Raw genomic sequence first — 27,584 nt, 5'->3', positions numbered from 1 at the left:
TCTTTTAAACATATGTTTTATGTTTACTTAGTGTGCATGTACATTGCCCATAGCTGAGTAGGGAGGCCACACGACTTTAGGGAGCCTAATCTCTCTCTCTGTGCGTCATGTGGATCAGAGACCAAACTCAGGTCATCAGGCTTGATGCTAGCGGCTTTTATGTGCTAGTTTTCCCACAATACCACCTTGAGATGGGACCTATGGACTATGGAGAGTTGGCCCAAGTATTACTGTAAGAGTTTATAAACCCAAGCCTGCAGCCAGTGATTATTGACTCTCTGAAGCTGACACCCTGGCACACATGGTTTGTGACTAAAACTAAACCTGAGCCCACATCCTGGAGTGATCAGTTTCCCAGCTCCTCTTTCCTCATTAGAACAGGAAGAGTGCTTTTTTAAAAGAGCACAGAGACCAGCCGGGTGGTGGTGTCACATATCTTTAATCCCAGCACTCAGGAGGAAGAAGCAAGTATATCTCTGTGAGTTTGAGGCTAGCCTGGTGTACATAGCAAGTTCCAGTACAGCAGGGCTGTTACAGAGAAACGCTGTCTCAAAAAACAAAACAAAACAAAACAAAGTACAGGCTGGCAGACAGAATGCTACGTTTGCCACCTCTGTCAGTGCTCAGTTTGCTTTTTCCACTCACTAAGGCACTGGGGCGAACCTTGACGCTTGGACATTTGTTCTCGCTAGGGGTTGAACTGATGTGGGCAAGGCTCAACAAGACAAAGCGAGGAAGTCGGGAAGTGTGCTGGAGTGCGGGCTCTGAACACGCAAAGGGAAACCTCTAAAACGAAGAAGCTCCTTGGCGGAACTGACTTTTGAAAACCATTCAAATGACATTTGTTTGTGTGAACGGAGGTGGGTGGAAGAACAACTTGCAGGAGGGAGTTTTTTTTTCCTTCCACGATGTGGCTACCAGAGATCAAACTTGGGCCTCACGGCCAGTGCCTCTTTACACCATCATGCAGGTCTAACACTTAACTTCTGACCTGGTCGTCCTCAGATGCCGCGAGACAGTTTGAAAAGACAGAATGGCAAGAGGGTCCTGCTTGGACTCCTGTTTTTCCTCCCTAGAAGATTCCATTATCAGAGAACTCAATGTGGCAGTTCCAGAGCGGAGATTAACAAACGGATGCTTAGGGTAAGAATCCAGCATCACACCAAAGCAATGATCCCACCAAAGACCAACGTGGAGAACAATGACTTTATTGAGATTTACTTACAGGAGTATGAATGAGGGGTTACTTACAGGCATATGGGTGACTCAAAGTCAGTTGCATCACTAAAAAGTACACCGAGGAAGGGTGACCACACCAAAAAAATAAAAATACAAAATTCAACCCTATAGCTGCTCCCTATGCAATTTTCAGGCAGTCATAATATTTACAAAATTTTAATTAAGTACTTTGCTGCTTATTATCTTATGTTTCATTCATTTATTCAGATGAATAAAGTTAGGGTTGAAAGGGAGACATTATAATACATGGGAAATAAAATGCAGAGGATAATTTGAGGATACTTTGAAAGCTGCTATCACAAACTGGAAAGTCAAGGATAATTTCAAGATAGTTATGAAATATCAAAATTAAGTCAAGAGGTGGAGTCCCATAGACAACCCCCCCCCAATATTATAGGCTATTGCTATTGTCCTTGGTTACCACACAGAACTTGATGATAAGACCCTATTACTGAAGACACCACTTACTGAGTCATGGAACATGAAGAAATCAAGTTTATTCTGACCTAGAGGCTTCATCCTATTGCTAGCTTTCATGGTGCTGTAAGGGGCTGTGCCTACTACCAGAGAAGACTCTGCAGGAAGCCTACCCAGCTGAGAGCCCTCTGGTCTACAGTGATAACCAGTCTGACAAGATATGACCATGGCTATGGTATGAATGTTGTTGGAATAACCAACCACTTTTTGACTGGATTTAAGGCCAATTCCACACACTCTACAAGATGGAACCCATGCCTGGTACCATTAATATGGAGAACTTTCTACTATTATTCTGTTAAAAGGACATGGTGCTAAATCCAGCTCTTCTGGGTATCTTAACACCCATAGATAAATTTCTCTCTCTCAACCTTTATCGCGAGACTGGGTATTTTGTTTGGTTTTTGTCCTTTGTTTTTCAGTAGATGGCAATTATCAGACTCACAGCTGGTCATCATACAGAGAAAAAGAGATTATGGTGGGCTCACCCCTAAATGCGACATGTATCTGTATCAAATCCCTTCTCTCAGGGGACCTGGGGCCATTGCTGAAAGAGGGAGCAGAAAGACTGGAAGAGCCAGAGGCAGTGGATTATTATAGTCACATGGTGTGCTCTCGACCTAACAGGACAGCTGCACATACCAACTGACAACAGCTGTGATTGCATACAAGCTCTAGACAGACAAAAACCCAGGCATGGAAGGAGGAGGTGTTTAGAAAACCCCACTCCTGAGTATCTATTGACAACTGATGACTGCTGGGAGGGGAAGCGTCAGTTTTCTTCAGGGAGAGGCTATTCATGCGACGGTGGATGGGCCTGCAGCCGTGCACACACTGGCAGCATTAGGAAACTCTATAGGTTAAACATGGAAGAGAACAAATGGAAATGGGGAGGGAAAAGTGGTGATGGGGATAGAAGAATTAGAAGGCAAGGAATGGAAATAGGTGGGCCTGATCAAAATGCATGCATAAAATTCTCAGTCAATAACAAAATAAAATGAACAGACGAAGAAAATATAAATGAAGGGAATGTGAACAATGTAAAAGAGCAACATAACTAAGCTAGTAATAAATTTTGCCCCCAAAAGGAAAAGTATAGGACTTAATGAATTCACTACTGAATTCAACCAAGGTTCTTAAACTATTTCACTAAATATAAAGGGACTAAACACTAATTTATTCTTGGAAGGTAGTATTACCCTGATAGCAAAATCACGAAGGACTCAACAACAAAGAAAAAAAAAACCCTTGATGAAAACAGATCAAAAACAAACAAAACCCTCAAAATTATACTCTCAAACAAATTCAACATATTAAAAATACCACAAACTATGATCAGGTTGATTTCATTCTTTGCACATAAGTGAGTTTCCACAGATAGCAATCAGTAAATGTAACAGAGAACATAGATGTTCAAGGACTGAAATCCCTCATCACTGCACTGGAGAAGTGAACTCTGTCCAAAGTTCAATGCCCCTTGATGATACAGTCCTGAAAAAACTAGGAAAAGAAACACAGCTCACTGTAACAAGTTATACACAACAAAACTAGAGCCAAGATTATACCAAGCAGGAAAACTAAAGTCATTCTACCAGGAATAACACAAAGGTGTCCACCTTCTCTATACTGTCATATCATCTCTTGAGTTCTCAGTTGGAAATATAAGGGAAAAGAAAGGAAAGGGATCGAGTACAGGGCTGCAGTTCAGAGGCCCAGCACCTGCCGACCACACACGACCTCTTCAGTTCAGTGGGGAACATAAGGAAAGAAAAAGGAAGTGAAATAAGAGGTCAAATCTCTATTTGTAGACAATATGATCATCTTTTAAAAAACTATTTTGCCTGCATGTATGGTGCCCAGAGACCAGAAAAGGGAGCTGGATTCCATGGAACTGGAGTCACAGATGTGAGAGCTGCCTTGTAGGTGCTGGGGAAACAGGCCTCAGGCCTCTAGAAGAGGAGCCGGTGCTCCTAACTGCTGAGTCATCTCTCCAGCCCCTGTGATCAGATTCTTAAAAGACCCAAGCAGCTACACCAAAAGACTCTACATCTGATCACTACTTCAGCATAGTACAATAAAGTCAGCATAGAAAAACCAGTAGCCGTTTATATGACAATAAAAATAATAATAAAACAATCAAGAAAAAGATGTTCCGAAAGCCTAGGAAATAAGTTACAAGACAAAAAGTCAAATTTATCTATGAATAAATAAACTTAGTCAAGCCAGTGAAAGGAGCACACAATGACAACCTAAAAACACTTAAGAATTGACTTCTCTGAAAAATGGAAAACATCCCTACACTCACAAATCAGCACCATCGTAATATGAGAAAGTGTAATGTGTTCTGCAGACCCCACACAACCCCATCAAAGCTCCAATGTCATTATTTACAGAAATAGAAAACACAATCCTGTAATTGTAAGAAAACCAAAACACCCCAAATAGTCAAAGTAACACTGAGCAAAAAGCAATGCTAGCTAGAGTTATCGCAGTACTCAAATTATGCTATAAAACCATAGTGAAACAGTATAACATAAAAGCAGACACAGTGCCCAAACAACCACGTAGCTGCAATCTTCTGATTTCAGCAAAGGCTTCCAAATCATGTATAGTGTAATAAATGGCCTCTTCAACAAGGAAAACAATTCTGTATGTACAAGAATATTCCTAAGTGCCTCTAGCATTCTGTACAAATGCCAATTCAAACTGAAGCAAAGACCTTAACATAAGGTCTAAAAAATATGTAACTCACAGAGGAAAATCTAAAGAATACATGAAGCTGAGAGCACAGACAATGGTATTCTGAATCTAAGAATTTACAGGAAGAATGGCAAATAGGGAATAGCCACGAGAGCCTCAGGATTACAATGTGAACACCCAAGAACCAGAAGCAGGACAACTGCTGTAAATTAGATGCTAACCTGGTATATGCAGCAAATCCCAGGCCAGTCAGGCCTCCATAGCAAGAATGTTAAAGACAAACAAACAAACAAAAAAACTCAATTTAATCATTGCATGAAGGTAAAAGAGCTTTTACACAGAAAAAAGAATCAACTGTCAGAGAAAACTACAGAATGGGGGAAACTATCCTTGGATACTCATTCATCTTTTAAGAGATTAATGTACAGAAAATACACACACACACACACACACACACTGCAAACCAACAAACAACTGCATCAATACACAGGGAATCAGTTCTCAAACAATAAATCATGAAATATTCTCAAACAATAAATCATGAAATCAGTTCTCAAACAATAAATCACAAAATATTCTCAAACAATAAATCATGAAATCAGTTCTCAAACAATAAATCACAAAATATTCTCAATACAATTAAGTTTACCTAGTGTGATTAGTTATCACAGAACCAAACTAAAACAAGCTGGTGAGACTGCATGGCTGTTCCTAGAAATGTACGTTAGCATATTCACTCTGAAAAACAGTGTTTCATCAAAAACTCAAAATCTTATGATCCTGGTTACTACTGTTTAGTACACAGCAAAAGGAATCAAAGGCAGATTATACTATGCATGCTTGTATACAGGTTCATATACTCCTCCTCCTAGTACTCAATTACAGAATCAGCCTAAGTGCCCATCAATAGATAAACTAAAAAATTTCAAATGTGGCATACATAAAATGTGGACTATAATAGGTCACTGAGAACTCAACAGGAAACTTGGCAGGAAAATGGATGGAACTGGAAATCACCATGTAAATGACGCTCAGCCCCCAAAATGGTGCTCTCTGTATACAGAACAGAATCTAGATTTAACAAATGAGAGAGATGAAATCATAAGTGAGTCTGTTAGAGAGAACAGGTCCACTAGGGAGAAGGAAGGGAACAAGACAGTGATTATGTTTAAAGTACATGGAAACCTGGGCCACGATGTCAGGACAAAACCTATAATTATGCCAACATACACACTAATTTTAAAACATTTTTAAAAAATTAAATATAAAGAAAACGAAAATTTCCCCAACTTTAGGAAAATGTAAGTTGGCCCAAAAATGTTGGTGTAGACTAGTCTGAGGTTCGATGATCACCAGGGTGAAAGTAAAGTGCTTTTCTTCTATTTCTCACTTTACCATGGGCTTCTCATAATGTAACCCTCTGGGAGGAAACTCTAGGATATGTGGATAACTGTATCCGTCATATTGAACATTAGTGTTTATATAGAAACTAAGAAATGCAAAAACTATCCAAACACTAGTTCACCTCACTCAGCAAGGCCACATCTTCTGCCACTAAAGGCCAGGTCACAGTCTCCACCAATGAGAAATGCTCCTTAATGACTGACAGAAGGGCATTCTAGAAGGACATCTGTAAGCTGAAAAACCGTCACACATTCTGAATCGTGGAAGTGCCTTCTACTCACTGATGGACTGACAAGCACATCTCGCAAATTACATCATCCAGAACTCCAGTACTGTGGTCTTCCCGGTAACTGCTGTTGTGATTACAAGAGCAGAATTACATTTGCCCCTCACTGCATCCAAGATGGGGGATACCTAAGTACAGAATCAATCCTTGTAAGACCCCTAATTAAAACATCAGTCTTGTCAGAAGTTCTAGCTTTTTACAGATGAGCCACTCATGTGTCATGTATGGAGAGAGTTAGTAGAATTTATTGAACACAGTTTGGGGCAAGGCAGTAATACCAGTATATCCTTTAGTGAATTACTAGAGAAATTACAACAAAAATAAAATATACAGAAAAGCAAAACTCACACAGTGAAATTTCATAATTACACACACACACATATATATACACACACACAAATAGTTCATGACATAAAACAAATCTAAGTGCAAGTTGACAACAGCTTGGCCTACAGAGAAAGTTCCAGGCTAGCCAAGGCTACATAGCATCATCAACTCCAAAAAACCCCCAAGTTTCCACAATCCACTCATCTCTTGGCACCAACACACCTTGGCTACTCTCAATTTTGGTCAGAACAGCTTCTTTTTACCATGGAGAGCTGTCAATGGAGAGATGCCTAACTAGGAACAGACTGAATATTTACCTCTAAATGAGACGGCTGTATCAACCCCCACCCAGGCTCAGGGAAAGCCAACAAAGAAACAAGAATGCAAGAACTAAAGGGCGGGAGGACTTCTATGAAGTGCCGGGGCTTCTGACATGGTTACTAGGATCATGAACTCATAGCACCACGTGACTGCATGCACACAACCTATAAAATTAAGCAGTCCAAAATCCCAGGACAGATGGGCTAGGTTATCTCCAGGCCCCACCCCTTACTGTGAAGTTACCGGCAGTGAATAGCTGCTGAGGTGAGAAGAATCATTTGTGAGGACGTAACTACGGGTAGGTCACCCATCCTCCAGTGGATGGCCCCATACCCATGCATGTATGAGCAATACTAATGAGACCTAGTGGGTTAATTAAAAAGACATAAAGCTACGAGAAGGGTATTAGGGAGAATATAGGGAGAGTTGGAAGGAGAAATAGCGGATACATACGATCATCTTTTATTGTATACATGTATGAAATTCTCAAAAGTAAAAAATAAGCAAACTTGGAAAAGTGACCTGACCTATAATTACAATATACTTACACCTACCTTCTGACTAGAAAAAACAAAACTAAACACACCCTTACATTTGCTATTCTAAAAGGATTTTGAAAATACTTCAAAGTTGAAAGAACATGTACTTAAAGACCGTGAGAACACATCAGAGAGAAACATAAACACAAGAGATGAAATCAATTTGAAAGTAGTTTATGCCTGAGGAGGTGTCTGACTGGGTAAGACCACTTGCTATGAGGACTCAAGTTTCATTCCCTATCAACAAAAAACTGGGAATGACTGAATGTGTCTGTACACCCAGCACTATGGGGAGTGAAGAGACAAGAAATGCTGGGTTTTCTTGGCTGTCTATCTAGTTCCAGGATCAATGAGACCTGTCTTGGGGGAAGAACATAGCAATAGAGTAAGACACCCAAAATATTCCTTTGTGAACACTACCAACACATAAACCATACCATCAACAGATAAGCAATGCTCCTAAGTGGTTTTTTTGTCATGAAAAATGAGAGTATAGACAAAATCAGGCAAATGAAACCAATGGGACTATTCCAGTATTCACAAAGTCATATTTTAACCACCCATTAAACATGATTTGCGCAGGAGCTTGAGGGAAGGCTCAGCAGTTAAGAGTACTTACTGCTCTATCATGAAGATTAGGATTTAGTTCCTATCACACACATCAATCATGTCAGATATCTATAATATCTGTCAGATGGCTCCAAAGGATATAACATCATCTTCTGGCCTCTACAAGCACAAACCTACTCTCTTTTTCTTGCTTACACACATAGATACTAAAATGCTTTTTAAAGATATTTATGGACTGGCATATTTCATATATCAATTAATCAATAAATCCACATAATGTACAATGAAGGAAGCACCTACCTTATTTGATACAAAAAGACATCACTCATTAAACTAATACATGATTGCTTTAAGAAACCTCCAAAATAATTCAATAAAATGTACATTCGATTTTTTTCATATGTAGGTCTTTCTGGTCTCCAGTTCATGGGTTTTAGTTGCCATTCCACATTACACAAGGCTCTGCCTAAGGCTTGCTTTGGAGAGTAAGATTTAGAAATGAGTCAAGAGATGAACTGTTAAACAGGAGTTAAAAATTGCGAATGTGGAAGTGGACACCTTTCATTAAGTGTTCAAGAGTTAGGAATTGGAAAATTACCAGTTTTAGGTACACCTGGGATACACAGCAAAAGCTTTTTCTTGGGCGGGAAGAGGGGCTTGAGAAAAATTTAAATTTTATTTTTATGTGTACATGTGAACTTATGTCACATGTTATGTGGGAGGAATTAGATCTCCAGGAACTGGAGTCACATGCAGCTGTGAGTCCTGTGATTGGGTGCTGAAAACCAAATGTAGGTCCTTTGGAAAAGCAGCAGATGCTCTAAAGGCTAAGCCATCCCTATCAGCCCCTGACATTTCCCAATAAATACAAAATACTGTACTGACAACGTTCTTTTCAGTGTATGCATTTCCTGGAGCATGCTACAAGAAAAAAAAAACCTATTATGTCCAGTCCTTCATAATACTGACATTTATCAGATTAAATATGAAAAGATTTCAAAGGACTTTTCCTATATTCACTACTGTTCTAGACTTTCAATGTTTTCAACAGCAAAGGTTTTCATCTGGTGTGTTTTGTTTCCATGTGTGCCAAATGAAACCTTGAACATCTCTTTCAAGCAAATCAACACTTCATATCAGGTTCTTTCCTTATCTCTTAGTTGAACCAAGTGGTGTTCATACTGGTTTTCCTTTGATGGGAATTCTCCCCAGGTACATTCTTGTGAGTGCTATTGGGATGACAATGAAGAGTTCACAAATCCTATTTTGAAGGTTTCTCTACCGTAGGTTCTTTCATGTCTGTGAGAGAATGTGATAATAACTGAAGATTATCAAAGCTTGCCTACATATGTGAAGGGTTTCTCTCCATCGTGACTCCTTCCACGTAGTCAAGGGGAACAGGGAAGTGAAGGGCTTTTTTACAACACCACATATACAAGTAGAAAGTTTCTCTAGAGCTCTCATGTCTCCTCCATGATCTGGGACTGCAGAAGGCTTCACCACATCACTCGCAGTCACAGGCCTGTTTTCCTTTCATGGACTTCAGGGAACTTTAAGCATTTGCATACTGAGTTTTTTTTTTTTTAAAGTTTCTCTCCATTGTGGCACTTCATGTTTGTTTCAATGAAACAAAGCAAAAGGTTTTTCCACACTGCTAGCACAAATCCAGCTTTTACTCCCAGTGTGATTTTGTTTATTTCTTGGAAAGCTACCAAGCCAATTTTTTTTTGCTCATTCATTATTAAAAAATATTGGAATCCATGGTAGTGTGGAGTAATTCATGCCTATGTAAATGGTTCAAAGTGAAGAAGGGTTTCCCACAGTACTTACAATTATAAGGGTCATCATCAATGTGTATTTTTTCATGCACCTGAAGATGACTGTAATATGTGAAAGCTTGCCCACACTGTTTGCACACGTGGGGTTTCCCATCACTGTGAGTCTTTTCATGTCTCTGAAGGGAGTAAGACCAAAGAAAGGTTTTCCCACACTGCTTACACTCGTAGGGCTTCTCGCCAGTGTGAATTCTTTCATGTGTTTTCAGTGACCTGGAGGAAGTGAAGCTTTTCCCACACTGCTTACAAATATAAGAAACCGGGACGCTGTGAAGTGCTTTATGTTTTTGAAACTGACTCCAGAGGACGAAGGCATTCCCACATTGCTCACACACGTAAGGCTTTTCATCCACGTGAGTTTGCTCATGCTCTAGAAGGTCAGTGGAAGTAGCGAAGGCAACCCCACACTGCTTGCATACAAAGGGTTTCTCCTCCGTGTGAATTTTCACATGTCTTTGAAGAGAAGCAGAACGAGGAAAAGTTTTCCCACAATGATTACACACATAGGGTTTCTCACCAGTGTGGGTTATTTTATGTCTTAAAAGTGAATTCAGCCGAGTAAAGCTATAGCCACACTGGTCACATACGTAAGGCCTCTCCCCAGTGTGAATTCTTTCGTGTGTTCTCAGGGAACCAGAACACGTAAAGCTTTTTCCACATAGCTTGCAAGCATAAGGTTTCACACCACTGTGAATTATTTCATGTTTTCGCAACTGAATCCAACGCATGAAGGTGTTTCCACACTGCTTACATTCATAAGGCGTTTCTCCAGTGTGGATTCGTTCGTGTATTCGAAAAGAACGATAAGTAATGAAGGCTTTGCCACATGGTTTACATACATAAGGTTTCTCTCCAGTGTGAATTCTTGTATGAATCTGAAGAGAACTATAATGACGTAAGGTTTTCCCACAGTAATTGCACACAAAGAGGTCCCTAACAGAGTGAGTTCTTTTATGTGTTTTAAGGGAACGAGAGTGGGCAAAGGTTTTTCCACACTGCAGGCACACGTAGGGCTTCTCCCCAGTGTGAATTCTTTCATGTGTTTGTAGGTAGGTGGGAAAAGCAAAAGCTTTCCCACACTGCTTACATATATAGGATTTCTTCGCACGATGGCGTCGCTCATGCCTCCGAAAGTACCTTGAAGAACTGAAACCTTTCCCACATTGCTTACATTGAAAGGGCTTTTCTTCAGCTAAAGTCTTTTGAACATTTTGACCGTATCTATAGTCTTCATCACAGTTCTCACTTTTATACAGTCTCTCTAGGGTGTAAGTACTTTCGTGGTTCTCAAAGGGTGGGAGGGAACTGGAGGTGGCTCCAAACTCCATCGTGTTGTACAAATCCTTTCCATAGTCCTGCTCTTCATAGGATTCACGCTCTGTGTCAGGCTTAAGGAGCACACTTAGAGATAAATGGCCAATGACTACTCTTGCACACCCGCTGTTTTCACATATATGCACTCCTGGAAAGGGGTTCTGGTGTAGAATGCTCTGGGTAGTGAAGTCAAAGATTTCTGCACACTGATGATGATCGTCTTTATAGTCATAGAGTCCCTCCACCACTTGGCCACTGTAAGAGAGCAAACGTGAGTCACTGATATTTTATTAACTAGCTATCAGTAGACATGCTGGCTCTAGGCTGTCAGAGGTTTTTTTTTTTTTTTTTTTCGCATTTGCTTGAATGCTTTCAGCAATTCTAAAGACAACAGTAACAAAAACAGTGGTAGTCACAGCGGTTGTATTATGCCATTTACATGTATAGCAAACATGTCTTTTGTTTTGTTTCGTTTTTTTCAAGACAGGGTTTCTCTGTGGCTTTGGAGCCTGTCCTGGAACTAGCTCTTGTAGACCAGGCTGGCCTCTAACTCACAGAGATCCGCCTACCTCTGCCTCCCCAGTGCTGGGATTAAAGGCGTGAGCCACCACCGCCCGGCTTAGCAAACACGCCTTATGTCACACTAATAATACACATTTCAATTCTTGATGCCATCTTGGCACTTGAAGAGGCCTGCTCTAAATAGGATTTCTAAAGAGCAAATTACTTAGATCAGAGATGTGCACACGTGTGTGAAGCAAACAGCAGCACAGTGACTCCTGGATGAAAAACTACAACAGTCATTTGGGGAAGGTAATTCAGGTCCATGAAAAGTGCCATACTTCAAGCCAAACTGTGAAGAAAACTTGCTGCAAAGGCCACTGGACACAGAATCCAAATGATACTGTACCCCTCATAGAGCTAAACTAATGAAAAATAAATAAAAGTGTATTCGTAAATTATTAACATATTCACTTCTCAATACTGTACAATCTTGATGCACCATACAAATGACCACAGTCATGTTACATGAACTACTTGAAAGTCCACAAGGAGATTTTGATATTTAGTCCAAACTTAAAAAGATACCTGCTTTTTGTATCATATATATCGTACACAAAAGGTTTGTGGATAAATCAATATTTAAATGTTGACAATATTGCATGGTGCAAAGTTGATACATATGAAGGATGATAAAAATCACTTCAGGCAATCATGATGTTCCAGTTATTTCCAGTAGTGGAATCCTTATAATGTTTTCAGAATGTTCATGTTTAATGTGTCTCCAGTTTTGAAGAAAATTTCCAGAGAACAATTGAGCTTGAAACTAGATATACAGATGTCTTTTACTACTTTACAAAATGTGCAAGCACACAACTCTTGAGGAACATGGCTGCCTCTTGAGGTCCATATTACCTTAGTTTTCTCCAGGAATTTCGGTATATATTTTCAATGACATGGTGCCCCAAACTGCTTCCTAAAACACAAACCAAGCGAAATCATTGTAAATTATGACATCATAGTAAATATGTTAAGAGATTCTAGCAAAATTTACACTAAAAAGTGATCTGTCTCATGGGGGCTGGAGATATGGCTCAGTGGTTAAGAGCACTGACTGCTCCTCCAGAGGACCTGGGTTCAATTCCCAGTACCCACATGGCAACTCACAACTGTCTGTAACTCCAGTTCCAGTGAACTCGACACCCATGGTAAAACACCAATGTACATAAAATAGAATTTTTTTTAAAAAAATTAACCTATCTCATATAATCACTCCAAAGTTTCTTTACCATACTTAAACTCATGCAGAAGCACTTTTTCTTTGACTAATTAAAGGAATGATGACATACTTACCTATAGTGGCCAAGTTCCTCAAGGTTTCCTGCATCACATCTTTGTAGAGGTTCTTCTGGGATGGATTCAGCATAGCCCACTCCTCCAGGGAGAAGTTCACAGCCACATCCTCAAAGGTCATTGCCTCCTAAAAGAGCCCATGTACATTTCCACAAGGAAGTGTGAGTCTCAAAATACTGTACAGCTAATCTTACTTCCTAAGAAATTGGTCAGATTCAACGTTCTATGTGCATTTAAGTTATATTGGTCATCACAATTACATTCCCCACACACTAAGAATCTCTCCCACACAGTGATTCTGATGGCAGACTGGGGCTGTCTGATAAAGCTACAACAGGACAGGCCCATCCTTGTTCAGATGGGTTGTGCTAAGTTCTCTTTGGCCATTGGTTCAACAGCTACAATGAATTCTTATTACCTAATGCCCCAAACCCAGTCAACACCAGCTGCCCCGAGACTGCATGTTCTTAATAATGAGGAAGACAATCATACTTCTCCTGGCATCTGCAACTATTCAGTGGGACGCCTCCCACTTCCCAACTGTAAAGAATAAAGTACCTTTCCCAATAGTCGATATAAATTACACACTACTTTTATCATATCTATTTTCTCTCAGAATTCTTGTAATGTTTTTAAGCTCATCAGACACAGCTTAGAACCCAATATATTCAGAGAACACAGGGATTAGAGGACCAGCATTTATCGCGAGTTCCTGACGAGAGACCCAGAGTGATGAGGTACCTTAAGCTCTTCGTGCAATGCCTTCTTAGCCATGATGCTCTGGATCCGGGAACTATAAGCCAAAGTAGTCTATCCTCCCCCAAGATTTCTTCTTAAGGAAGCTGGAGAGATGGCTCGGGGACCAGGAGCACTTGCTGTTCTTGTGAGGCTAGTTTAGGTCACCTTGACGCCAGTTAGAGTCATCTTGGAAGAAGTAACCTCAATGGAAAATTTGCCCCTAGGGTTGGGCATAATGGTATACATGTCTAATCCCAGCACTTGAGAGTCAGGGGCAAGCATATCTCTGTGAGTTTGAAGCCAGCCTGGTCTACATAGTGAGTTCCAGGACAGTCGGGCTATATAGTGAGACCCTGTCTCAATAATAATAATAATAATAATAATAATAATAATAATAATAATGCCATCAGATTGGTTTGTGGACCAACTTGCAATATATTTAATTGACTGATAATTGATGTGGAAGGGTCCAGCTCACTGTGGATGGTACCACCCTTGGGCAGTGAATACTGGATGCTATAAAAATAGCCAGCAGAATAAGCCACGAGGACCCAGATAGTTAGTGGCATTCCTCCATGGCCTCTGCATCAATTCCTGTCTCTAGGTTCCTGTTTATTTAAGTTCCTGCCCAAACTTTCCGCAGTGACGGGACTGTGGTGGAACTGTGAAATAATACCCCTCTGCCTAAGTTGTTTTTGACTATAGTATTTTACCTAACTACATCACACGACTCATAAACTACCTGTAACTCCAGAGGATCTAATGCCCTCTTCTGGCTTCTCTTGGTGGGGGACACACACACACAAGTAACAAAATAAATCTTGAAAAACAAAACATTTCTTCTTAGGAATTTTGTCACGGCAATTAGACAAAAAGCTTAAGACAGGACTGATTATAGGCAGTTGGCTGTACTAATACATTAACTGTACCATTTTCATTGGAGAATGTCAGTAGACAACGACACAAGAAGGATGTCACATGTTCTAGAAGCAGCTCTAACTAGCCACCATGTCACCCGTCAGAGACATGTACAAAATTCTGTTCTTTCTAGAACAAACTTTCAAGAAGTGTGATGGTTAATGTTAATTGTCACTTTATAAAATTTATAATCATATAAGACACAAGTCCCCGGCACACCTATGATTATCTAGATTACATCGCCTGATGTGGGAATAAACATCGTAGGTGTTGGTAGTAGCATTCCCTAGGCAGGGGGAACCTGAACTGTATAAAATGAAGAAGGAGCTAAGCTCCAATATCCATCCATCCACCCATCCACCCATCCACCCATCCACCCATCCACCCATTCATCCATCCATCCATCCATCCATCCATCCATCCATCCATCCATCCATCCATCCAATTCTTCTTCCTATTTGTGGGTCATCTGGGCAGTTGATTCAAGCACCTGACATCCTGACCTCCCTGCCAAGTAACTCAGTCAATTCCTCCAGTTACTATTACCAGGGTATTTTATCACAGCAACCAGGAGAGACGAGAAAACTGGTACCCTATATTGGGGCTATTCACATGATAAACATGACCATCTTAGGCAATGTTTGTGGGAGGAACAGGGAAAAACTTGGTATTTGGGTTAGAAAAGTCCTTGGATACCAAAAGCAGGGTTTAATGGGCAATGTTTGTGGATGTTTGAAAATCAACAATGCTGAGAGCACCTGTAGTTGATAAAAATATCAGTGTCACTAGAGGAAAACCTACTGGGGCACAGTGGAACAATAGGAAAGATGGCATAAGGGCAAAAGCAGAGGCTCCAGCCTGAGGTGGCAGTAAAACTGGGCACTGGCATCCACATGGTATGAGTTTTGAAGGAATGAAGGACGTAAGATAGGGAGGTCATACAGAACAGCTGAGGTCTGGGACCACATAAAAAAATCAAAGTTCCTGCAAAGTGGGCCTTAGAAGTCACTGTGTGGAGCTCTGAAGGTGAAGTCTAAGTGACACTGGAGAGCACAGGATACTCGAAATGCAGGACCTCGACAGCTGCCAAGGACAGCTATAGGCACAAAGAGAAGGCAGTCCAAGACACAGACTACACGTGCTGCAGCTGGCAGCCCTGGGGTGGTGGGGCACCTAACCTTTGGAATGTAGACGATCTCTCCAGATTTAGCTGTCAGGCACAGGGACCTAGGATTTGGTGTTTGCCTTGCTGGATTTGCATCTTACTTTGGTCCAATCATAACTTGACCCAATTCTTCCATTTTACAATAGGACTGCTTGCTCTGTATCATTATAATTTAGAATTATGTAGAGCTGCAGAGATTGCTCAGCAGTTAAGAGCACTGACTGCTCTTTCAGGGGACCCAATTCAATTCTCAGCACCCATATGGCAGCTCACAACTGTAACTTCAAGTTCCAGAGGGATATGATACCTTCACACAGACATACATGCAGGTAAAACATTGCTGCACATAAAAAAAACAAATAAGTAAATAAATAAACGTATACATCGGATGTATGTAACTTGTTTTCCATTTTATAGGAGCTCACAGTTAAGATACTTTGGAATCTCAAATTATTTAAATATGCTTAATGACTATGGGCAGTTTTGGTGTTGGGATAAACGCATATCACATTATAACATGGTCAGCAGTCTATGGAGATAAAGAGTGGAAGGTTATGGCTTAAAAGTGATGATAAGTCTGGGTGTCAAGTTGACAAGGGCTGGGTTAATATTCATTATCAACTTGACAGACTGTAGAATCACCCAAGAGACCCAGGTTCCCGTGAGGGGTATCTAGACTGAGGTTAGCCTTTGAGGATGTTTCTGAGAGATTACGTTGATTACATTAATCGGTGTAGGTACATCCACCTTGATGGTGAGTAGGATCATTCCCTAGGTAGAGGATTCTGGACCATATAAAGTGAAGATAGTGACCTGAGAATCCGCATTTACCCATCATTTTCTGTTTCCTGACTGGACAACGTGCGCGTCTACTTCACCTGCTTGTTGCCCTGATTTCCCCACCCCAGCAGACTGTACTGTAATCTGTGAACCAGAATGAGCCCTTCCCCCTTAGCTTGCCTTTCAGATTCTTATTTAATCAAAGCTAAAGGAAAAATAACTAATGAATATAATACATCTATTTTATCAAAGTAGTTGAAATCAATGTCCAACAGTTATTTATTACTTAAGTAAGGAAATAAAAGTTTGCCTAAAATGAACAAAAGACTGAAACAACAATGATCATGGCACTAAGCTATGGACACAAATGAACTGCATAAAGGAAATCAGCCTTTACCCAGCAATCTTGAAACCGAAGAACTGACTATTGAGTAGAGAAGGCAGATAAAAGAATCACAGCATCTGTACAGATAGGGCAAAGACAAACTGGCACCAACTTGGGAACATGCACTATATTTCCCTCCACTCCACAGGCAATAATCAAATATCCAGTCTTCAAAGTCATAGTCAGCCTGACTAAAATAATGGGCAACAATAATTCCAGCGGGCTGGAGAGATGGCTCAGAGGTTAAGAGCACTGGCTGCTCTTCCAGAGGTCCTGAGTTCAATTCCCAGCAACCATATGGTGGCTTGCAACCATCTGTAATGAGATCTGGTGCCCTCTTCAGGCATACATACAGGCAGAACACTATATGCATAATAAATAAATACATCTTTAAAAAAATAATAAGCCAGCTCACTTGGGAAACTAAAGCAGGAGATTTAGGGTTCATGGGTACTCTGGTTATATATGCCAAAAATAAGCCTGGAGGAAAACTGCTGGGACACCCCCCCCCAAAAAAATGACAAAAAAACACAAACAAACAAAAAAAACAAATAACAACATAGTAGGTCAGCAAAATAGGTGGGTCAGTGGGTAAAGGTGCCTTCAACCAGTCTGACAACCTAAGTTTGACCCCGGAACGAACCCGCACACTAGAAATAGAGAACTGAAGCTGTTTTCTGACTTCCCCACTTCACAGCACATAACACACACAACACTTAGTAAAAACACAAAACAACTAAAAAACATGAAACAACAACAACAACAAAACAAGTGACAAAAGTCTGTCTGAGCTCAGCAACGAACAAAGCCTTCTAGTCGAACCATGCATTTGTCCCATTATGTCATACAGGGGAATTGAGTGCTAACTCCTGTTTAATAGGTCACTTTGTTTTGTGACCTATTTGATGAGACTGAAGAAAAACAAGAAAAAGAACCCAGTAGGGAGTAGAGAAATGGACACAAACGTTAAACATTTTAAAACAGATATAAGTGGGGGATGTATATATTTTCTTGGTGTTTAAATTACATGTATGTATGTATTATGTAATGTCTGGCAGGGGGCAGAGAGGCGGAGAGAGGGAGGAGGGCAAGGAGAGGGACCTCCAGCACCATGTACACCTGTGGAGCTGCAAGAATAACTTCCGGAGCCGGGCGGTGGTGGCGCACGCCTTTAATCCCAGCACTTGGGAGGCAGAGGCAGGTGGATCTCTGTGAGTTCGAGACCAGCCTGGTCTACAAGAGCTAGTTCCAGGACAGGCTCCAAAGCCACAGAGAAACCCTGTCTCGAAAAACCAAAAAAAAAAAAAAAAAAAAGAATAACTTCCGGGAGTTGGTTCTCTCCTTCCACCATTAGGTCTCAGGGATGTAATTAAGGTGGTCAAGCTTGGTGGCAAATACCTTTACTCATAGGCACTGGGCTGTGTTTTTAGTAGGATGTGGAATAGAAATGTAAAATGCTTTTAGTGAGGAAGAATTTTAAATTGTGAATGTTGTATTGGGTTGTTATATATGTATATATGTTGTAATATAGTTATTTATATTTATATATATGTATGTGTATGTTGTATATGTTTGTATGAGTATAATGAGAAAGTCGAGAAATTATTGGGGCCTGGGAGAGAAAGCATGAGGAAAAAACTAGGCCATTCAAGGTCTGGTTTGCCATTTCTGCTTATGGGGTCAGGAAAAAACAGGCAGCAATGACAAAGTCAAAATTGCTTACAGGAACATCACATGTTTTCTTTAAGACAGCTTATCAAAAAGAATAAATTGGGCTAAGTAGGATCAAAACCCATAACGCCTTCTCACTGCCAATTTAAACAAACCCCCTCATAAGCCCCTCCTCTTCTTTACAACTTTGTTTACAAAATAAAATTCTTTATACTCTTAACCTTGTTCTAAACTATACTCTTTGAGGAATGCTTAAGAAATGGTGGAAGAGGGCATGGAGAGGTGGCTAAGAGGTTAAGAAGACTGGCTACTCTCCCAGAGGAAGGGTGTGCTTCCCACTACTCCCACAGTGGCTAACAACTGTCTAACTCCAGTTCTAGGGGATCCAAAGCCCTTTTCTGAACTCTGTGGACAGTGCACACATGTGGTATACATACATATATGCCAGAGACGCACTCATAGATACAACATTAAATTTAATTTTTTTTTAAAAAAGTTGGTGAATGCTGTATATCTTCATAATACTTGGAAATATAACTTGAAAGCTACCAAAATTTCATATATATATTAAGGGCACTTACCTGAGACTCGCCTTTGAGAAGCCCATGTCCAGTCTCATCCCCTGAACATCTCTCTAATAATCTGTGCTATTATCTAAGTTTTAAAATGTCTCCAATTTGCCTTTATATTGGTTTGCTCCAAAATATATCTAACAGATTGATGTTTAATTGCCTTTTCAGAAGATATAGCCACAAGAAACCAGTAGCCTCCAGCAGATAGCTAAACTTACTTTATGTAAGTTTAAAAAAGGATTATGTTTTACTAAAAAGTAAAAGTAGAACAGCTTCCACTTTTCAGATAAATTCAATTTTTTAAGATTTATTTATTTTATGTATGAGTGCTCTCTCTGCATGTACACCTTTATTCCAGAAGAGGGCATCAGATCCCATTACAGATAGCTGTGTGCCTCCATGTGGTTGTTGGGAATTGGACTCAGGACCTCTGGAAGAGCAGCCAGTGCTCTTAACTGCTGAGCCACCTCTCTGGCCCTTTCAGAAAAACTCTACCATATAATTGCACCGTTAGCACATGACCACTTGCATATGTGCTCTCTCTCCTCCATGGGACAAACAAAATCAGAAGGTTTTTTTTTTTCAAGTTTCTTGCCACTGCCAGTGTAGAAGTATAAAAATAAAAATGTCATTTGAGAACTAATGTGTTACTGCCTCCTTGGAGAGCAGGGGGAGAGTCCATGTTTTCAAGATTTAAGCTTTACAATACAGGTTATTGCCTCGCTACCCACCAGAACTTGAGGGTAAGACCCTATTGCTGAAGATACCTCATACTTGAGCCACAAGAAATGGAGACATCAACTTGGTACTCACATGCCGATGGTGCTGTGTAGGTTGCTGGGGAAAGGTCTTAGCCAGCTGTGAACTCTCTGGTATAATGACTTGCTTGGCAAGACGTGCCCACTGGTGCAAGGGTGGCACCAATGTCATGGTACCAACCAACCACTTTCTGATTGGATTCACAGCCTGCTCCACGAGACGGAACCCACGGCTGGCACTATATACACTGGACCCAAAACTCACAGCTGGCTTGATGGAGGTGGGTCATCTTTCTGTTGTTTCATTGGTTAAGTAATAAAGAAACTGCCTTGGCCCATTTATAGGCCAGCCCTTAGGTGGGTGGAGTAAACAGACAGAATGCTGGGAGAAAGAAGCCGAATCAGGAGTCGCCATGATAGTCTCACTCCAGACAGACGCAGGATAAGATCTTTCCTGGTAAGCCAGCTCATGGTACTACACAGAATATTAGAAATGGGTTAGATCAATATGTAAGAGCTAGCCAATAAGAGGCCGGAACTAATGGGCCAGGCAGTGATTAAAAGAATACGGTTTCCGTGTAATTATTTCGGGGCATAAGCTAGCCATGCGGGCGGCCGGGTGCTGGGGACGCAGCCCTGCCGCTCGCTCTTATTACAACAGAGTGGCGCCCAGCGTGGTAATGAACTCCACGTAAAACCTGAGAAGGCTTAAAAAGGACACAGAGAGAATTTAAGACAGCTTTTTGCTGTTTGTGTGTTGCGTGCGGCAAAGAAATTGTCCTGACTCAGCAACAGGTAAAAACTGGCTGTTTTAAAATGCCGGCTTTCTGGGCTGTGCTGCCATTGCGATCTCTGTTTGGCTCCTGCGGGGACAGAGGCTTCGAACGGAGCATTTGGAGTAAAGTGCTATGGCTTGCTTAATGGCAATGTGGACTGCTGTGTGCCTGGAACTGTGTGTGACTCAGGGGCACCAAATGGTTCTGATGCAGGAGCAGCTCAGCTCCACTGTGCTGAACTGTGCTGGTCTCAGGCAGGAACTACCGTAATTACCATAATAACAGCACAGTTAAGGTTTAGACTGGGCAGGACACAGTACCGTATTACCTGTATATGGTGCAACTTAAGTTTTTAAGAACTGCTTAACATTTTAAGAAATGCTCCTGGATAGTAAAAAAATTACAGATTCACAATAGAACTGATTCAGACACTGTTGGATGAATGTACGTAGGCTTGAGAGAGAGAAAAATATATATATATAAAGAATAAAGTTAATGTCTTAAAAAAAAGGGTAAAGTCTTTAAAGAGACAGAGTACAGATAGTTGTAGATTAAAAGAAATAAAGAAAAATAAGCCACGTAAAAATGGAAAATTCACAGAGAGTCTGGATTTTTTGTATTATTGTGTTTTCTTTAAAATTTTTGACTGTAAAGGAGCTAACTGCAGAGAGACATTTCATTATATGGGCAGCCAAGCTAAACAAGAATGGATATAAGGGTATTATGATTTCAGAATTTGGGACTAAGGATATGATGCTTTGGAGAGGGTCTTCTTTTGTTTTCACAGAGGATGAGACTCTGTGGATTGCGTCTATCCCGATATGGTATGATAGACCACGCCCTCCTGAAAGGTTGCTGTGAACACCTTCAGAAAATTACTTCACTCAACTGCAGACTGAGATGACCCTGACACACAGGTTATACCATGAAAGACCTAATTAACGACGCCCCCATTCAGCAGGAAGCAGTTTGGAGAGAAAAAAACTGCGCCCATATTCCCAAATATTGTTTATAAATGTTCTTTTACATTTAAAGGGGGATATGATATAGATATAAATAATTTGCATTGGTATGGATTTTAAGGTCAATTTTGTTATATGTATATGTATTTCTGATCTTGATTACTGTATTGTGATTGTGTAGTTCATTTAAAAATGTAATGTATAATTAGGAAATATAGGTTGCTAATGGATAATCATAAATAATAGTCAAGCTTGTAGTCATGTTAGTTAGATTTTCTAGACATATAGAGATATATTTCAATTAGGCATTCTTCATATCTTTCAAAGACTACAGAACATGGCATTTAATGTTTTAATAACTTAGGGCTTTTCATGACAATGAGACACGTCTGCTCCTGGCAGCACCAATCTACTTCAAGAGGATGATGGGCATCGAAGAGGCTCCTTATGGAGTTTGATAGCCATTTGGGCATGAAACTGCTCATGCCTGGACTGTTGCATAAACTGGACACAGAAAACCCACAGAAAGAGGACTGCTGAACTTGCCTAAAGGTGAGATGGTTTTTCGGGGTTCCTGATTCATGAAAGAGTCTGCGAGACATTCTGCAGGACACAGCAAAAAGTGACTGAACTGTCTTTGGAATTTCCTGCTTGATAAAAATGTCTGCTGGATACTATGGGCCTGTAGGCTGAAGATGGATGCCCCAACGGTACAGAAGAACTTTGGGTGACTGTCCAGGCAGCAAGATGTCTCTGTCATTTCTAGAGTTTGAAGTATCTTACTTCTTGTTTATTTAGGTAATATTATATCCTTCTGGAGTCTTTGATGGAGTTGAAGAATGGATAGATAGTTATAGTTTTCCTTAGTTATGATAAGAGATAAAATAGATATAAATATTGTAACTGTAATTCTTGCTTGATAACCATTTTGTTATATGTAATCTTACTATGTTAAAGTGAAAGCCATTTTTTGTTTAAACAGAAAAAGGGGAAATGATGGAGGTGGGTCATCTTTCTGTTGTTTCATTGGTTAAGTAATAAAGAAACTGCCTTGGCCCATTTATAGGCCAGCCCTTAGGTGGGTGGAGTAAACAGACAGAATGCTGGGAGAAAGAAGCCGAATCAGGAGTCGCCATGATAGTCTCACTCCAGACAGACGCAGGTTAAGATCTTTCCTGGTAAGCCAGCTCATGGTACTACACAGAATATTAGAAATGGGTTAGATCAATATGTAAGAGCTAGCCAATAAGAGGCCGGAACTAATGGGCCAGGCAGTGATTAAAAGAATACGGTTTCCGTGTAATTATTTCGGGGCATAAGCTAGCCATGCGGGCGGCCGGGTGCTGGGGACGCAGCCCTGCCGCTCGCTCTTATTACAACACTGGCTAGGACACAGGCCTTAGGGGAGAATGTAATGCTAATACTCTGCTAAATGGACATAATGTCAAACTACTTTCCAAATACGTACGGTTATAGCAATAATTAGTGCAGCTTTCAATGTTCATCAAAGCAGCCTGCCTCTCACTGAAGTTAGTACAGAGACCCACAATTACTCAAAATGCAGAGATAAGTGACTGTGGAAAGCTCAGCTCTAAATGAGACATCAACATCACATCTTGCTCCCCACAAACCTCATTATGGAAGAGGGGGAGTCAAAGGTCAGGGAGGACTACTGGGAATCATTCTTTCCAGACATGACAAGGCTGCTGCTCCCATGAACTCAGCGCAGCTGTGGTTGTTTGCTTGCATAAGAACAGCACAAGATTAAACTAGTCAAAATTTCAGAATAAATGGGGAGGGGCTAACAGAGGCACTACTGGCAGTTAAGGGCTGATGGAGGAAAGAGAATCAGTTTTCTTAAGAGATGTTGCTCCTGCTAGGTTGTTGGTGCATCCAGTGGATGGCCTCACACCCCCAAACATACTGGAAACACTAATTAGTGGATTAAAGAGGACATGAAGCTGGGAGACAGGTATAGTATGGTAGGTCCGGAAGGAGACTGGGAGGGGAAGTCATGGGATGGATATAATCCAAATACACTGAATACATGTGATGCACTTTCAAAGAATGTAAGTATTCAAAGTTTCTATGTTACTGACATTTAAAGTCATATCTATAAAAGCACAGATTTTGGAAGCACCATTTAATGATAGGAAAAGATATGCAGGGGCTTAAGAATTAGCTGAGCTGTTAAGAGTCCTTCATTTTCTTCCAGAGGACTCTAGTCTGGTTCCCAATACCCAAGTTTGGCAGCTCACAACCACCTGTAACTTCAGTTCCAGAGAATGTGACGCCCCCTTCTGGCCATCTTGAGTATCTAGACATGCTTAGTAGACATTCACATACACACACACACACACACACACACACACACACTAAATAGATAGATAAAAATAAAACAAAAAATGAACAGTTTAGCTTATGACTGACAAATGACAAATCCAAATGAATGCTATAACATTTTATATTTATATCTGTGAATGGCTATATGAGTATACATCCTGTCTACAGATGTTTACATTTTTATATTGCATGTATGAAAACAAATTGGCTCATAATAAGTGTTCACATAAATTAAGACAGAGGCTAGAGGGATGGCTCAGCAGTTAAGAACACAGGATGCTCTTCCACAGGATCTAGGTTCGATTCCCAGCACCCACGTGGCAATTCACAACTTCCTATAACTCCTGTTCCAGAGGAGTCGAGATCCTCACACAGACAAACATGCTGGCAAAGCACCAATGCACATAAAACAAAATAAATAAATTATAACAAAAGAAATTAGACAGTTCACTTAGTCCAAATATTTCCTAGTTCATAGCATGACTAAAAAATTTCAAACTCAACATCCTGACTCTGATAATCATGACAGACGAAGCTTAGCCAACAGTCCCAATATGCCAATTAGAGACACAGTAACGAGAGTCAAAGAACAACAGTTCTGTAAATCAATCTGGCTTTGTCAGGGAGAACAAATCAACGGGCTTGATGATTCCAGAGCTGGCATCTGGCTTGTACTTCTATTTAAAAAAAAAAAAAATTATAATAACTGAAAAAGAGAAAGGTTTAAGATGGAAGGCAAGCTGTACACACAGACAGTCCTGGCCAGGGTGGTTATTGGTCTGCTCTGTTCTCTAGCCGATCATTATCTCAGGTCTTATTCTGTAAGGTGGCCAAAAGGTTCCCATGAGGTTCTCTGGAGCAGAGGGAGAGGCAAGAGCAGGGCCTGAGCTGTAAAGAGATGAGTGTGGACCTGCCTGGGAGAGATGATCTCACAGCTTTCTGGGGATGGAACTGGTTTCAAAGCAGGAGCCAGGCTACAGACTCTCTGATTACCAGGCAGGAGAAGCAGGGAAGTCTGTGGGCCAGTGAATGGGGGCGGGGAGCAGGGTGTGTGTCCACTAGTACCCCCTTTGATGTAAGCTCACTTCTCCAGGTGAGAAATTCTGGCAAGTTTGTTAGCGAGTGACTTGGACAATGTCCTAGTAAGGTGGATGTCAGTATCTGTGAGAGGGGAAGGTTGCTGGAGACAGTACTTCCTAAGCAATAGCTGGATCCTAACATTACGCTCTTTCAGCAGCCAAGATGAGTGGGGTGGGTGGGCCGGAGTCCAGGCTCATTGGCATTCTTGGGCCCCAGTCTTCCCTCTGGCCTAAGTGACTAATGAATGTATGTTCTAGGTGCTGCCAGAAGCTGCTAAATGGTCTAGACAAAGCAGCCAGCACGTATAAAGAAAACTGAGAGCTCTAATGTGCCACCTTCTACCACCACACCAGGCTCTAGAGCCTTCTGTGAACGTCTGATACACTTGCTCACTTCTGTCTCCTTTAGAGTTAGAAAAGCCCTGTTTACGGAAACCATGGGGAACTCTGCAGACCTGACACGTAGGGCTTTCTCCTAATGCAATACTGCATTCACATAGTGTAAGACCTACCTCTACCAGGACTCTGCCTTGTAAAATAATGTGTAGACACGAGGAAAGCGGCTCAGAAGGTAAAGGCAGGAGCCTGGTGATATGAGCTCAATCCTGGGAACCCACGTAAAGGAGAGAAAGTATCTCAGGAAGTTGTTCTCTGACCTCCAAAATGCAAGTCGTAAGTAACATGCAGGAAAACACACACACACACACACACCCTATGCATTATTATTGTGCATACAATAGTGATACATAAATACGATTTAAAACCAGAAAGCAATGTCTAGAAACACCTGAGGGCACTAGCATTTATGACAGAGCCCAGTTCCAGTCATCCATGTATGTGGATCTCCCTTTCCAACGAGTTTGGGAATGTCAGAAGGTACAAATTCAGGGTTTATTGCTAGAACTATGATTCCCTGGCTTACGGGTACAGGTCATGGAATTTAGAGGAAGCTTCCCTTGGATCTATGAGACTTAGAGGAGAAGCAGGAGAGACAGCGAGGAAGACACGGAAGACTGATCACTGATACTCTATACCGTAGGGACTATCTGCTTTCCTACAGAGTCAAGCCAAGGATGGCTCCATTTTATTAAGCAACAACCCCGACCAAAGTGACTCCAATTTGAAGTTATAAGAACCCCTCCCCAATGGCACCGGGTTCTGATCCTACTGCACGTACTGGCTTTGTGGGAGCCTAGGCTGTTTGGATGCTCACCTTACTAGACCTGGATGGAGGTGGGAGGTCCTTGGACTTCCCATGGGGCAGGGAACCCTGACTGCTCTTCCTGCTGATGAGGGAGGGGGAGTTGACTGAGCGAGGGGGAGGGAAATGGGAGGCGGTGGCGGGGAGGAGGCAGAAATCTTTAATAAATAAATAAATAAATAAATAAATTATTTTAAAAAAAAGGAACCCCTCCCCCAAAAGGAAGGCAGTACAGCTTATTTACACCAGTCAACAACCAGGATCTGGTGTCAGGAGGGACAAACTGACAACATCAACGATGACACTTGAAGATATACCAAACCATATTAGACACAGCACACAAATCCGCTTATCAGCCATACCCGCACGAAACCCCCTCACCCGGAACCACAGAAGTTACACCCCAAGACAAAGTACGGCAGGCAACCGTCAGGAGTCAGTCCTTGGACCCCAATTCCAGTGCGCTTTCTCCTGTCCAGGTCACTCAGCCAACTTAAATTGACTTACTCATGCCCACTGCATATACATTTGACATCTGTGCCCGCGCTGCTAGGACATCACTTTTGGTCCCCTATAGACTTTTCTTTGCATCTGTCTCTGCTCAAAGCCTCGAACTTCAGAACAGATTCTCAACTCCACCACTCCAGCTCTTAGCCATTCTGTGACCTGCACATTTGTGCATTGTTATGTGAAATGTTCGTGTTATCTGGCAGTTAATGTCAGTAATTAGACTGTTATATAAGAACCCGTGATTGCCAATGGCTGGTTACCAAGCAAAATCGGGCATACTCGGCTGTTAACAACGAAACAGACATAATTTGTGAAATTATTTCTTTTATCCGATAAATTCTGGCACTGGAAACACATCAACTTGTCCCTCAGGACCCAAGGTCACCACACCCTGCCCCCCCCAACACATACACTCACACGCACGAACCCCAGAGTCCCGAGTGTCACCGCGACACTGCTGCCACCGCCCAGGCTGCGGAGTCGCGAGGCTGTGGGTGCTCAGATGCCTACAGAGGCCGCAGCACCGAGCGCTCAGCGAGGGACAGGACCGCGACTCTGCCTGCTGACCCAGCTCCACCCAGCGGGACCCGGGCAGCGCGGCCCAGCGGAGCCAGATGAGTCGCAGACGCAGACTCAGCTGCCCGGGGAGGCCGCGTCCCCACTGTCGCCTCCGCTTGCAACAACCTCCTCCCCACACCCGGGACGCCGGGCCACACGCACCATTTTCGGTCACTGGGGGGTCCTCGTGTTGTCCAGCGGCTCCTGTAATCAGGGAATGAAACGCAAACACTGGGGGCACAACCTGCGGGTCTCTCTCCAGAGAAGACACAAACGCCTAAAATGGCTGGACGGGAAGTGGC

General features: G+C 41.6%; 1 protein-coding gene across 1 annotated transcript; it reads right to left on the bottom strand.

The window, feature by feature from the left end:
* Window positions 1–1,198: 1,198 nt before the first annotated feature.
* LOC130872284 (zinc finger protein 878-like) lies at window positions 1,199–27,584 on the bottom strand. Its single transcript, XM_057766192.1, has 4 exons — window positions 27,445–27,584; window positions 12,867–12,993; window positions 12,429–12,489; window positions 1,199–11,267 (listed from the first exon to the last, which is right to left on the bottom strand). The coding sequence occupies exons 1-4, from the start codon at window positions 27,445–27,447 to the stop codon at window positions 9,605–9,607; spliced, it is 1,854 nt and encodes a 617-aa protein (XP_057622175.1). The 5' UTR covers window positions 27,448–27,584; the 3' UTR covers window positions 1,199–9,604.

This window comes from Chionomys nivalis, chromosome 1 (assembly GCF_950005125.1).
Source record: "Chionomys nivalis chromosome 1, mChiNiv1.1, whole genome shotgun sequence".
NCBI classification, from domain to species: domain Eukaryota; kingdom Metazoa; phylum Chordata; class Mammalia; order Rodentia; family Cricetidae; genus Chionomys; species Chionomys nivalis.
The sequence above is the reverse complement of the archived record's forward strand: the minus strand, read 5'-3'. Positions and strand labels throughout refer to the sequence as shown.